Source organism: Dasypus novemcinctus, chromosome 3, assembly GCF_030445035.2.
Source record: "Dasypus novemcinctus isolate mDasNov1 chromosome 3, mDasNov1.1.hap2, whole genome shotgun sequence".
NCBI lineage: Eukaryota > Metazoa > Chordata > Mammalia > Cingulata > Dasypodidae > Dasypus > Dasypus novemcinctus.
In genome coordinates this window covers 129754401-129768918 of record NC_080675.1, presented here as the reverse complement: position 1 = coordinate 129768918, position 14518 = coordinate 129754401, and the positions used below count along the sequence as shown (strand labels likewise).

The 14518-nt window shown below is 40.2% G+C and overlaps 1 protein-coding gene across 1 annotated transcript in view; it reads right to left on the bottom strand.

Annotated features, from left to right (window-relative positions):
- TEX9 (testis expressed 9) overlaps positions 1–14518 on the bottom strand; it is a 113817-nt gene that overhangs the window by 89494 nt on the left and 9805 nt on the right. The window contains exon 3 of the mRNA XM_004468330.5: positions 233–296. Within this exon, the coding sequence (XP_004468387.2) occupies positions 233–296 (64 nt within the window). The remainder of the gene's footprint in view (positions 1–232; positions 297–14518) is intronic.

Here is a 14518-nt window from a genome sequence, read left to right as displayed (position 1 = left end):
TTTGGTGAATACATTTGGAGCACTGCTGTACCACATGGATAGTGGTTTACATTGTAGTTTACACTCTCCCCGAGTCTACCCAGTGGGCCATGGCAGGACGTTCAGTTTGTGATCAATTCATTGTGCTGCACATTTATGCTTTGGGTAGTTTTTTTGTATATATGCTATGTATCAAATTAAAAAGTTCAACTAGCATTTACATGGAATTACTAACAGTTTTCCATTTACTTACTATTACTTCCTCAGCTTGTCGAACCAGGTCAGCTGTTTTTGCCTCCAATTCTGCATTTAAACGCCTAAAGACAGAAAATAAATAATAAGAGATTGTGGTGGTTTGGAGCTATGTATCCCAGAAAAATATGTTCTTAAATTTAATTCATTCCTAAAGAAGTGAACCCATTCTAAGTAGGACCTATTGCTAAGGTTACTTCAGTTAAGGTGTGGCCCAACTCGATCACCATGGGTCTTAAACCTATATGTTTAAGGACTGGAGTCCTTTATAAGCAGAATGAAATTCAGAAAGATAGTGAGAAAGCCATGGATAGAAAAAAGCTGGCAGTCAACAGAACCTGGAAGAGAAGGGACAGGCCAGGAGAGGCCAACATGTACATTATCATTTGACAGAGAAGCCCAGGACCAAAGATCACAGGAAGTCTGCCTTACAACGCCAGTCTTCAGGAAGAAAGTGTCACCTTGATGATGCCTTTATTTAGATTTTTCCTACCCTCAAAACCATGAAGCAATATGTTCCTTTTGTTTAAGCCAACCCATTGGATTGTATTTGCTTGAGCAGCCAAGGAAATGAAAACAAGAATATAATGAATATCTAATGAAAATTTAATTTCAGCAACACTTTAGCAAGGGATCTAATCAGCAAATGAGAAAACATATACATTACATTAAGTTTTTCTTATGAGAACAATTATGGGTCTACAGAAAAATCATGCAGAAAGTAGAGAGTTCCCACATACCCTCATACACATATACACAAACAATACAGTTTTCCCTATTACTAATATTTTGCAGTCATGCATACACCATACACACATCACACACACACACACATATATACTGGGGAAGGGGTGTTCAATTTTCTTCTTTCTTTTTCTTTTTAAAGAAGTTTTAGATTACATAAATGTTACATAAAAATATAGGGGATTCCCATATGCCCCCCCCCACCTCCCACACTTTCCCGTATCAACCACCTTAATTAGTGTGGCACATTTGCTAAAATTGATGACCATATATTGAAGCATAACTACTAACCATGGACTACAGTTTACATTACTGTTTACACTCTATCCTGCACAATTTTGTAAGTTATGAAAAATATATTATATATAGTAGCCTGTATCTGTCATAGCAATGTCATGAGGACAATTCCAACGTTCCAAAAATGCCCCCATATCATACCTACTCTTCCCTGTCCCTCCCCTCAGAACCTCTGGTGGCCACTGCCATTATATCAATGATACAAGTTCTTCCACTGCCAGAATTACAATAAGTCTATAATAGAATAATATGTCTATTTTAGTCCATCGTTCATTCCCCAGTCATGAAGATTTGGGGACAGTAATGCCCACTCTGTTTCTAATTTAGAAGAGGTCTATGTCCCATGGGGCAGATGGATAGAACTATCTTGCTTGCAGTTGCAGACACTCTCTGTTCCTTGGGATGGGTATTGTCCATCATCATCTCCATGTTAGTTGTCCTGGGTGAGTCCAATGAACTGAAGAGTAGGTGTGGCAACTCTGCTGAGATTCAGGACTCAAATGGTACATGAATGGAACAAAGATTTAAGTCTCTGAACATATATTTAACAAGTATATTGTGTATTATAAGTTCAAATAAAAGGGGCAGAAGAGCCATATATAGGGAAATTATAAATGAGTCTCTTACACTGTGGAACATAAATTCCAGAGTAAGGCCCACTGACAAGGTGCCAAATTCCTGAACTTGTCTGTCCTGCTTATAGTGTTTGGATGTCTCTAGAGCTCTCGGGAGCCCCACTGTTTGAGGCAGTCAATGAGATCCTGCTGAGACATGCATAAGAGTAATCTCTGGAATGACCTCTTGACTCATTTTGAAATACTTTAGCCATAAAAAACTCATTTGTACTTAATCATTCCTCCTTTTGGTCAAGGTCTTTTTCCAAGGCATTGCTAGTTGGTGATTGGTAATAATCCCTCTGTGCCAAGGGGGCTCATCCCCACGAGTCATGTCCCATGCCAGGGAGAAGGTTGTATGTTTATATGCTGACTTTGGCTTAGAGAGAGGCCACAATTGAGCAACAAGAAGGCTTTCTGAAGGTAACCATTAGGCAATATTTAATATATAATTCACAAGAAAAGGTTCATAAGTACAATCATCAACGTCAAGGGCATAATGGTCTGTCTTCCTTCACTAGGCACTGCCCTTGTACTCAAGGGATTCTTGCTTTCCTATTAGAGAATGCAGCAGAACTCGCCAGGATGGGAATTTAACATTCTTTTGGTTATTGTGTGAGTCTCCCCCATCAAGACAATGCCCCATGAATACCTGAACAGATTCATATGCCTTAGAAGTATGCCCTAAGTGCACTCCTCCCTGCACACACCCCCATCACCAATACCCTGCACCAGTGATTCACCCCTGCCACAGTTGTGACCCTTCTGTGATCCAAAACCTCTCCAAAAATGAAGCCAACAAAATAACCAAATAAAATTAGTAAGAAAAATAAGTTTTTAAAATAACACAAAAAAATCTGAAATAACAAAAATCTTTTAGACATTGTGTCTTTCATCACTATAAGATCTATTGTCTTGTATGTAAAGTAAGAATTTCTTGGGAAGCAGCTCTGGCTCAACTGATAGAGCATCCGCCTACCACATAGGAGGTCCAGGGTTCAAACCCAGGGCTGCTGGACCTGTGTGGTGAGCTGGCCCATGCACGCAAGGAGTGCCGTGCCACACAGGGGTTTCCCCCGCATAGAGGAGCCCCACAGACAAGGAGGGCACCCCGCAAGGAGAGCCACCCCACAGGAAAAAAAAAGCACAGCCCACCCAGGAGTAGCGCCACACACACGGAGAGCTGATGCAGCAAGATGATGCAACACAAAGAGACACAGATTCCTAATGCAGCTGACAAGAATGCAAGCTGACACAGAACACAGCAAATGGACACAGAGCAGACAATCGGGGGGGTGGGGGGGAGGGAGAAGGGGAGAGAAATAAATAAAAAATAAATCTTTAAAAAAAAAGAATTTCTTCCATATATTCTCACAGTGAATTATTCTTTCCATTTTATCTTCAAAGAAGCTTTAGGTTACAGAAAAGTCACAAAGAAAATATAGGGGATTTCCCATACACCCCATGCCCTCCCCCTTTTCCACTCTCCCCTATTATAACATTTTACATGCAGATGGTACATTTGCTACAGTTGATATACAAATACCAAAGCCTTGCTACCTACCATGATCAATAGTTTACATTATGGTTTACATTTTGGACCATACACTTTTATAGGTTTTGACAAAATTTAAAATGGCCTTTATCTGTTATGCAAGATCATGCAGAATAATTCTAATGCCCTAAAAATGCCCTATGTTCCATCTTTTCTATTCTTTCCTCCTACTTCCCTCCTAACCTATAATAACCACTACATTTCAATATTTGAAGAATAAGATACATATAGTTACTTGCAACAATACTGAGGGTTTGACATATTGGTCTGTTTTCTTTTATAGGGTACTGCCTGTGTTCTTGAGGGATTCTTGTCTCTCTAATTGAGAACATAGGAGGATTCCCCAGGATGGAAGTTCAATATTTTCTTGCTTCTTGCCTGGGTCTCCACCCACTGAGATAATGCACTATGACAAGATGAACAGTTACATATTCCATAGAAGCATGCCCAGGTGAACCCTATCCCATATATCCTCCCACACCGAATGTCCTACACCAGTAACCTTCCCCTGCCATATTTGCCAAAAGAACATTTCCAACATTGTAGTTTTAATCACACACCTGAAAATCTTGAGTTCACCTGCTCCTTCTTCCAATCCTCCTCCTGGTTCCATGGCTAGTCCAACCCAACCCTCCCTCTCTCCTCCCCCTCACAGACCACCACTGCTGATCCCAATCACATCACTGCACCACTCCCACTCCCATCTACTGCCCAACCACACCCTTCTACCTTATCATAGATTTTGCCCATATGAGCATCGGCTCACCATCCTCTACTCCCTTTCTGTCTCCTGTAAACCTATCTTCCAGACTGTAGCTCTGTAAGTCTGCTCAGTTTGCTCAAGTCTTAAGAGTGAGCTCATGTAATATTCGTCCTTCAGTGACTGACTTACTTCACTTAACATAAGGTCTTCAAGAATCATCCGTGTTATCTGTGTGTTAATACTGCATTCCTTCTTACAGTTGAGTAATATTCCAATGTATGTATATACCAGTTTGCTTATCCATTCAACTGTTGATGGACATTTGGGTTGCATCTAACATTTGGTAATAGTGAATAATGCTGCTATGAACACTGGTGTGCAAATATGTTTGTGTCCTTGCTTTCAATTTTTCTAGGTACACAGCCAGCAGTGAGATTGCTGCATCATATGGCAGTTATATAATTAGCTTAGTGAGAAACCACCAAAATGTCCTCCACAATGGCTGCACCATTGTACATTCCCACCAGCAGTGGATGTTTCCTTTCCTCCACATCCTCTCCAATACTTGTAGTTCTGTTTTTTTCATTGCTGCCAGTCTAATGGGTATAAGATGATATCTCATTGCAGTTTTCATTTGCATTTCCTTAATAGCTAGTGATGTTGAACATCTTTTCATGTGCTTTTTAGCCATTTGTATTTCTTCTTTGGAGAAGTGTCTATTCAAATCTCTTGCCCATTTTTAAATGGGTTGTCTTTATTTTTGGAATGTATAATTTATTTATGCTGGATATTAGGATGCTATCAGATAGATGGTTACCAAATATTTTCTCCCATTGTGTAGTCTGCCTTTTCATTTTCTTTTTCTTTTTTTTTTAAGATTTATTTATTTATTTATTTATTTCTCTCCCCTTCCCCCCATTGTCTGCTCTGCATTATCTGGTGGCACCAGGAAACTGCATCTCTCTTCTGGTGCATCATCTTGCTGCATCAGCTCTCCGTGTGTGTAGCACCACTCCTGGGGGGGGCTGTGCTTTTTTCATGCGGGGCAACTCTCCTTGCAGGGTGCACTCCTTGTGCGTGGGGTACCCTACACGGAAGACACCACTGCGTGGACGGGTACTCCTTGCGTGCAGCAGCACTGTGAGTGGGCCAGCTCACCACACGGGTCAGGAGGCCCTGGGGATCGAACCCTGGACCTTCCATATGGTAGACGGATGCTCTATCAGTTGAGCCATGTCTGCTTCTCCCTTCTCACTTTCTTGACAAAATCCTTTGAAGTACAAAAGTTTTTAATTTTGAGAAGGTCCCATTTATCTATTTTTTCTTTTGTTGCTCATGCTTTGGGTGTGAAGTTTATGAAACCATTTCCTACTACATGATCTTGTAAATGCTTCCCTACATTACCTTCTAGGAGCTTTATGGTCTTGGCTCTTATATTTAGATCTTTGATCCATCTTGAGTTAATTTTTTTTTACAGGACATGAGATGGAGATCCTCTTTCATTCTTTTGGACAATGATATCCAGTTCTCCAAGCACATTTGTTGAAAGGCCATTCTCTCCCAGTTGAGTTGGCTTGGTGGCCCTGTCAAATATCAGTTGACTATATATGCAAGGATCTAAGAATTCTCAATTCTGTTCTACTGGTCAATATGTCTATCCTTGTGTCAAAACCATGCAGTTCTGACCACTGTAGTTTTGTAGTTTTTGTTTTAAAGTCGAGTAGTGTGATTCCTCTGATTTTGTTTTCTTTTTCAGTATGGCTTTGGCTATTCAGGGACCCTTGCCCTTCCATATAAATTTCATAATAGCTTTTCCAATTGAGTAAAAAATGCTTTGTAATTTTTATAGGGATTGTGTTAAATCTGTAAATCAATTTGAGTAGGACAGATATCTTAATGATGTTTAGTCTTCCAATCCATGAACAGGGAATATACTTCCATTTATTTAGGTCTTCTTCGATTGCTCTTAAAAATGTTGTATAGTTTTCTTTTTTTTTTTTTAAGATTTATTTATTTATTTCTCTGCCCTTCCCCCCTGCCCCAGTTGTCTGTTCTCTGTGTCTATTTGCTGCATGTTCTTCTTTGTCCACTTCTGTTGTTGTCAGCGGCATGAGAATATGTGTTTCTTTTTGTTGCGTCATCTTGTTGTGTCAGCTCTCCATGTGTGCAGCACCATTCTTGGGCAGGCTGTACTTTCTTTTGTGCTGGGCGGCTCTCCTTATGGGGCACACTCCTTGCATGTGGGGCTCCCCTACACGAGGACACCCCTGCGTGGCACGGCACTCCTTGCGCGCATCAGCATTGCATGTGGGCCAGCTCTACACAGGTTAAGGAGGCCCAGGGTTTGAACTGTGGACCTCCCATGTTATAGATGGATGCCCTAACCACTGGGCCAAGTCTGCTTCCTGATTGTGTAGTTTTCTGCACACAAGTCCTTTGCATCTTTATTTAAGTTCATTCCTAGGTATTTGATTCTTTTAGTTGCTATTGTAAATGGAATTTTTTTTCTTGAATTCCTCCTTAGATTGCTCATTATTGGTGTACAGAAATGCTATTGATTTTTGTGTGTTGATTTTCTATCCTGCCACTTTACTGAAACCATGTATTTGTTTTAGAAGCTTTGTTGTAATTTCTCAAGGCTTTGTATGTGTAGGATTATGTCATCTGCAAATATTGAAATTTTTACTTCTTCCTTTCCAATTTGGATGCCTTTTATATCATTTCCTTGCCTTAGTGCTTGAGCGAGTACTTCTAACACAATATTAAATAAGAGTGGGCATCCTTAGCATTTCACCATTGAATATGACGCTAGCTATGGGTTTTTCATGTATACCCTTTATCAGGGTGAGGAAGTTTCCTTCTATTCCTAACTTTTGAAGTCTATTCCTATCTTTTGAAGTGTTTTTTATAAAGAAAGTGTGCTGAATTTTGTCTAATGCTTTTTCTGCATCAATAGATGATCATGTGGGAAGTGGACTTGGCCCAATGGATAGGGCATCCACCTACCACATGGGAGGTCCTCAGTTCAAACCCCAGGCCTCCATGACCCATGTGGAGCTGACCCATGTGCAGTGCTGATGTGCGCAAGGAGTGCCGTGCCATGCAGGGGTGTCCCCCACTTAGGGGAGCCCCATGCACAAGGAGTGCACCCCATAAGGAGAGCCACCCAGCACAAAAGAAAGTACAGCTTGCCCAAGAATGGCGTCGCACACACAGAGAGCTGACACAACAAGATAATGCAACAAAAAGAAACACAGATTTCCAGTGCCACTGATAAGGATAGAAGCAGTCACAGAAGAACACACAGCAAATGGACACAGAGAGCAGACAACTGGGGTGGGGGGGGAAGGGAGAGAAAAAAATAAATAAATCTTTAAAAAAAATAGATGATCATGTGGGGATTTTTTCCCTGTCTGTTAATGTGGTGTATTCATTGATTTTCTTATGTTGAACGCTCCTTGCATACCAGGGGTGAAATCCACTTGGTCATAGTGCATAATTCATTTGATGTGTTGTTGAATACGATTAGCAAGTATTTTGTTGAGGATTTTAGCATCTAGGTTCATTAGTGAGATTGGTCTATAGTTTTTCTTTCTTGTGGCATTGTGTGGCTTTGGTGTTAGAGTGATTTGGCATCATAGAATAAGTTAAGCAATGTTCCCTCCACTTCTATTTTTCCGAAGTGTTTAAGCAGGACTGGGTTAGATCTTTCCGGAATGACTCATAGAATTCACCTGTGAAGCCCTCTAGTCCTGGGTTCTTCTTGCTTGGGAGGTTTTTGATGACTAATTCAATCTCCTACTTGTGATTGGTCTGTTGAGTTCATGAATTTCTTCTTTCATCAATGTAGGTTGCTTGTGTGTTTCTAGAAATTTGTCCATTTCATCTAAGTTATCCATCTTCTTGGCATACCATTTTTTGAAAGTATCCTCTTATGATACTCTTTATTTCTGTGCAATCAGTGGTGATATCCCCTTCCTTGTTTTAGTGTATGTATTTGCATCTCCTCTTTTTCTTTGTTGGTTTAGCTAAGGGTTTGTCAATTTTATTAATCTTTTCAAAGAACCAGCTTTTGGTTTAGTTAATTTTTTTTCTAGTGCTTTCTTATTTTCACTTTCATTTAGCTCTGCTCTTTTTATTTCCTTCCTTCTACTTGATTTGGGATTAGTTTGTTGTTCTTTTTCTAATTCCTCCAGGTGAGCAGTTAGGTTTTTTATTTGAGCTCTTTTTTCTTCAATATAGGCATTTATGGCTATAAATTTCCCTCTCAGCATTGCTTTACTGAATCCCATAGGTTATGACATTTTGTGTGGTCATTTGCATTCATTTCAAGGTCATTTGCATTCGTTTCAAGGTAGTTACTGATTTCTTTTGCAATTACCTCCTTGACCCACTGTATTAGTCAGCCAAAAGGGTGCTGATGCAATACCAGAAATCTGTTGGCTTTTATAAAGGGTATTCATTTAGGGTAGAAGCTTATAGTTAACAGGCCATAAAGCATAAGTTACTTCCCTCACCAAAGTCTGTTGCTACGTGTTGGAGCAAGATAGCTGCCGATGTTTAGTCTTCTTCCTCTTAAGGCTCCATGGTCCCAGCTTCTTCCAGTATCAGTTGTAGGCTGGGATAAGTCTTGTCTCTCTCCCAGGGCTCTTTTCTCTCCGGGCTCAGCTGCTGTTATCTCCACAAGGCCAGCTGTAGACTATCAGGCTCTCTAGGTTTTGTCTCTCTCCCCAGGGCTCAATTCTTTCTAGGATCAACTGCTCTGCTACTTCCAGGGCTATAGCTCAAAACTCTAAACTCCCTTCTCTGTAGTGCCCACCCACCAAGGGGGCGGGGACTCAACATCCTACTGATATGGCCCAGTCAAAGCCTCAATCATTATTTAATCAAGTAAAAGTGAAACCTCTGAATCCAATATAATCTCAAATGCCCAGAGGAACAAAGCAGTTTTCAAACATAATCCAATATCTATTTTTGGAATTCATAAACAATATCAAACTGCTACACCTACTGATTGTCTGAAAGTGTGTTATTTAACTTCCGTATCTTTGTGCTTAACCTGGTTCTCTGCCCCTTACTGATTTCCAGCTTCATTCCATTGTGGTTAGTGATACTACTTTGTATTATTTCAATCTTTCTAAATTCATTGAGAGTTGTTCTGTGGCCTAGCATGAGGTCTATCCTAGAGAACAATCCATGTGTGCTCAAGCTGTATTGGGTGCAATGTTCTTTATATGTTTATTAGGCCTATAATCTCTAACATACTATTCGAGGTCTCTGTTTCTTTATTGACCCTCTGTTGAGATGTTCTAATGGTGATAATTGTATATTAAAGTCCCCCACTATAACTGTAGAGGCATCTATGTTCTTTCTCCACTCAGCCTTTTCAATGTTTGCCTCATGTATTTTGAGGCACCCTGGTTAGGTGCATAAATGTTTACGATTTTTCTTTCTTCTTGAGAGATTACCCTTTAATTAACATACAGCATCCTTCTTTCCTTCTTTGTCTCTTATGATAGTTTTGCATCTAAAGACTATTTTGTCCAATATTAGTATAGCTACTTCCACCCTTTTTTGGTTATTGTTTGCACGTAAAATTGTTTTCCAACCATTCACTTACAACTTCCTTGCATCCCTGGGAATAAGCTGAGTTCCTTATAGAGAGTATATAGATGGGTTATACTTACTTATCTGGCTAATCTATGTCTCTTGATTGGAGAGTTTAATCCATTAACATTCAATGTTATTACTGTCAAGGAATTGCTTATGTCATATGTTGTTTTTCTCTTTTCTTTTTACTTATTCTTACTAATAATCTTCCTTCTTACGCTCTCCTCCAATCCACTCTCTACTGTTTTTTCCTTTCAACCTGCAGAACTCCCTTAATATTTCTTGAAGGGCAGGTTTCTTATTGACAAACTCTCTTATTTTCTGTTTATCTGTGAATACTTTGAACTCTCCCTCATTTTTTTTTTAAAGATTTATTTATTTATTTAATTCCCCTCCCCTCCCCCGGTTGTCTGTTTTCTGTGTCTATTTGCTGCGTCTTGTTTCTTTGTCCGCTTCTGTTGTCGTCAGCGGCACGGGAAGTGTGGGCGGCGCCATTCCTGGGTAGGCTGCACTTTCTTTCGCGCAGGGCGGCTCTCCTTACGGGTGCACTCCTTGCGCGTGGGGCTCCCCTACGCGGGAGACACCCCTGTGTGGGGCGGCACTCCTTGCACGCATCAGCACTGCGCATGGGCCAGCTCCACACAGGTCAAGAAGGCCCAGGGTTTGAACCGCGGACCTCCCATGTGGTAGACGGACGCCCTAACCACTGGGCCAAAGTCCGTTTCCCTCTCCCTCATTTTTGGATGCCAGTTTTTCTGGATACAGAAATTCTTGATACAGACTTCTTGGCTGACAGTTTTTTTCTGTGAGCACCTTGACTATGCCATAGTACTGCCTTCTTGCCTCCATGGATTCAAATGAGAAATCAGCACTTAATCTTATCAAGCTTCCCTTATTTGTGATGGATCTCTTTTCTCTTGCTGCTTTCAGTATTCTTTGTCTTGAGTATTGAACAATTTGATAAGTATATGTCTTGGGTGGGTTTGTTAGGATTTATACTGTTGGGGTACGCTGTGCTTCCTGGACATGTACATTCATGTCCCTCAAAGAGTTGGGAAATTTTCAGCCATTATTTCCTCAAACACTCCTCTGCTCCTCTTCCCTTCTCTTCTCCCTCCAGGATGCCTATAATGTGTATATTTGTGCATTTCATTCAAATCCCCAAGTCCCTGCTGGGTTTTTTCTATCTTTGTATTTATCGGCCCTACTATCTGTCTCATTTCAGATGTACTGTTTTCAACATTGTTGTTTCTTTCCTCTGCCTGTTTAAATCTGCTATTATGTGCTTCCAACATATTTTTGATTTCTTGCATTGTGCCATTCATTACCATCAAATCCATTATCTTTTCATGTATGTTTACAATTTCTGCATTATGTTCCCCTAATGTCTTCTTAATATCCTTTATCTCCTCCTTCACTTCATTAAGTTGATTCATGCTATTTGTTTGGACATCCTTGATTAGTTGTTTCAGGTTCTGCATCTCCTCCTATTTTCAGTTTGTTCATTAGACTGGCTTGTTTCTTAGTATGGCTTGTAATTTTTTGTTGGTTTCAAGGCGTCTGTTTGTCTTGATGGGCTTATTTGATTGGTTAACTTCTCTTCCTACTCTAGGGTTTTGTTTTATTGTGCTTTGTGGGGGTTTTTTCTGTGGTAAGGTTCCTTTTTGACACTTGTTTCTTCTATATCCTTGCAGTTGTCTGTGTTCCCTTGGGGAAAAGAATTAGAACCAGACAAAAGGAAAGAGATAAGAGAAAAAAGTAATAGTAATAATTTTAAAAGGTAGAAGAGGAACCATACAAGAGCTAGGAAAATAAATATATAATAAAAGTTTAAAAAATCATAAAAAGTACAAAGGAATAAGAATATAAAAGGTAAAAGGTGGAAAAGAAAAAATGAAACAAAATAGAAAAAAGTTGAATGAATTAAAAGGCTAGAAATATAAGAAGGAAAAAAGAGAGCAAGAGAGAGAAAGCTCAAACAAGAAGAGGTGTAACGAAAGAAAAACAATAGAAGACAGAAGGTGGAAAAATAAAGGAAAGATTGAGAAATGTATGTTTTGATTCAACTGTTTTCTTTTTTCTTTAAAGATTTATTTATTTATTTCTCTCCCCTCCCCCCCACTCCAGTTGTCTGTTCTGTGTCTATTTGCTGCGTCATCTTTGTCTGCTTCTGTTGTCAGCAGCACGGGAATCTGTGTTTCTTTTTGTTGTGTCATCTTGTTGTGTCAAGCTCTCCGTGTGTGCGGCACCATTCCTGGGCAGGCTGCACTTTCTTTCACGCTGGGCAGCTTTCCTTGCACATGGGGCTCCCCTACGCAGGGCACACCCCTGCGTGGCATGACACTCCTTGCGCGCATCAGCACTGCGCATGAGCCAGCTCCACACAGGTCAAGGAGGCCTGGGGTTTGAACCGCGGACCTCCCATGTGGTAGACAGACACCCTAACCACTGGGCCAAGTCCGCCACTCTGTGTTTTCTTTTTAGTTTTTAATTGTTTATATTTTCAATTATTAAATGTACAAAATAAAGTTTAAACAATAAAGGAAAGAAAATAAAGTAGGTAGAGAAAATAAGTAAAGAAAAAAGGAAACAAAGGAAGGAAAAAGACAACAAATAAGAAACAAACAAACAAAAAACATGAAAAACAGGTTTCCCTCTTAGGTCCCTAGAGAAATTTTCAGGCTGCCAGTGCTCATCAATAAATCGCCCTGCAGGCTGCCCTCCGCAGGTGAGGCACCCAGTTTTAATGAATTTTTTTTTTCAAGATAAAAAATAAAAGATTTTTAAAACCTAAACAAAAAATATGTCTGTATGTTCCCTGTCATAAGGTGCCACCTAGGTGCCTGATAACTCAGTGGATCACTGGCTGAATCCCTTCTCTTAGGAGGTACTAGGAATCAAACCAGGGACCTTGCACATGCAAGGCAAGAGTTCCTACACCAAGCTAGGAGTGGTCCACAGGTTAAACAGGCTTCTGCAAGCTTATCTGTCTCTTCCCGCTCCTGTTCCCTCAGGCAAATTGGGCTTCTAACAGTTAACAAGAGCAAGGCTGGTTGGGTGAGAGTCTCCACCCTCCCCCCCCCCCCCCCACCTAGTTCCTCTCTGCCAAGGCTGCTGAGTGTGACAGCCTGCCTGATCAGATCCCCCCTCCTCTCTTCCTGGGGCCACTGGGGCCACTTCAGCCCTGGCATTGGTCTCTCCTGAGATTCAAAGAGGGCTCAGCTGGCCAAACTCACCAAAGATAAACCACTCTCCACCTCTCTTCTTCCCAGGGAATGCTCCCTCCCACTCAGTTGGCTGCAGTGAGTAGGGCTGTTCCCAGCCACAGGGGTGAGTAACTCATGATTTTCCTTTGGCCTCTGTCTCCCAGTCCTGCTTCCTGTTCTGCTAATTCCCCATGCAGCTCCCTTGGGTAGGTTTTTGCCCTTTCTCCATTGTTCTTTGTGAGAGAGTTGAGCTCTGTCTACCTACTTTGATGCCATCTTCCCAGAAGTCCCCACCTTATATTTTTACTCCAAAATTAACATAGCTGTTAGAAGTAACATTTATCTCTAATTCCCCACTGATTCTTCCTTCCTCATTGTAGCAACTCAAACAGTGTAACTTTGGTCTCTCTGGCCTTTTACTCAAGAGGTGTGACTTACTTGACTAATAAATTTGGGAAGAATAAACTGAATGGGTTCAACTCAGTTCCACTCCTGTTCTTCTTCAGATTAATCTACCTACAGAAAGCACAAGTTCTAATTTTGCTTCTCCCTAAATAGGCCCTGCCTTGAGTTGGTGACACGAGTGGGAGGGGTGGGAGAGGGGGTTGCTCTGGGCTGGAATGTTGCTGTGACCGGGGAGGTAACTCTGGGGGATAGTGAGTAAATCCAATGTGGCTCACACCTCAGCTACATACTTCGATATCATCAGAAAGATGATGACTAATTTCATCAGAAAGAAAGGTGATTAATTTTACTGCCATCTACCATGTTTTAGCTCAATTTATTTACAACCTAGTAAAGACTAGGAATACTATGTATTTGTTCCCATCAAGACTATAAGAATGACAATATCATTGAAGGGAATTGTTTTTAAAGGAATTCAGAATTTGCTCATAAGCCTATTGCCATGATCCAATCATTTTCATTTTTTAACATCCCCTTCCAGCTTTCATCTATAGCATATATACAATTTTATACTATGTTCCTATAACAATATAGAAGGAATATGGTTATCACTACATAATCTTTATAATTATCGCCTTAAATGGCTACACAATATTCCAATGAAATGTAGTTAACATAATATACTAAACTCTGTTCCTATCATTGGTTCAAGTCCCTTTTTAACTTTTAAAGGCTAACACGATAATAAACATCTTCAAAAGCATATAACACTTTCTTGTATTGATAGGTCACATTTCTAGACTATCTAGGTTCTTCTGAAGATATATGAAGGAGACATGTTTAGCAATTTAAAAAATGAGATATCCTGCTATTCATTTAGATATGGGATTCAGAAGCGACACAAACACAAACCAGTGACAACCCCATCCCCAAAATAAAACAGCACTATACCACTTACTAAAACATTAAAATGTTTTAAGAAACATTTTTATGTATCAGGATAGCTTAATCAAAAGACAAATAACTAATAAAGACTTAAAGGTGCCACTACCTGATTTTCTTTTTTTTTTTTTCTATTTCCTTAACAAGAAGCATGAGAACATAAATAGAAGCTTCTGGTCAATTATATTAGGCAAGATAACTCAAAGGACTA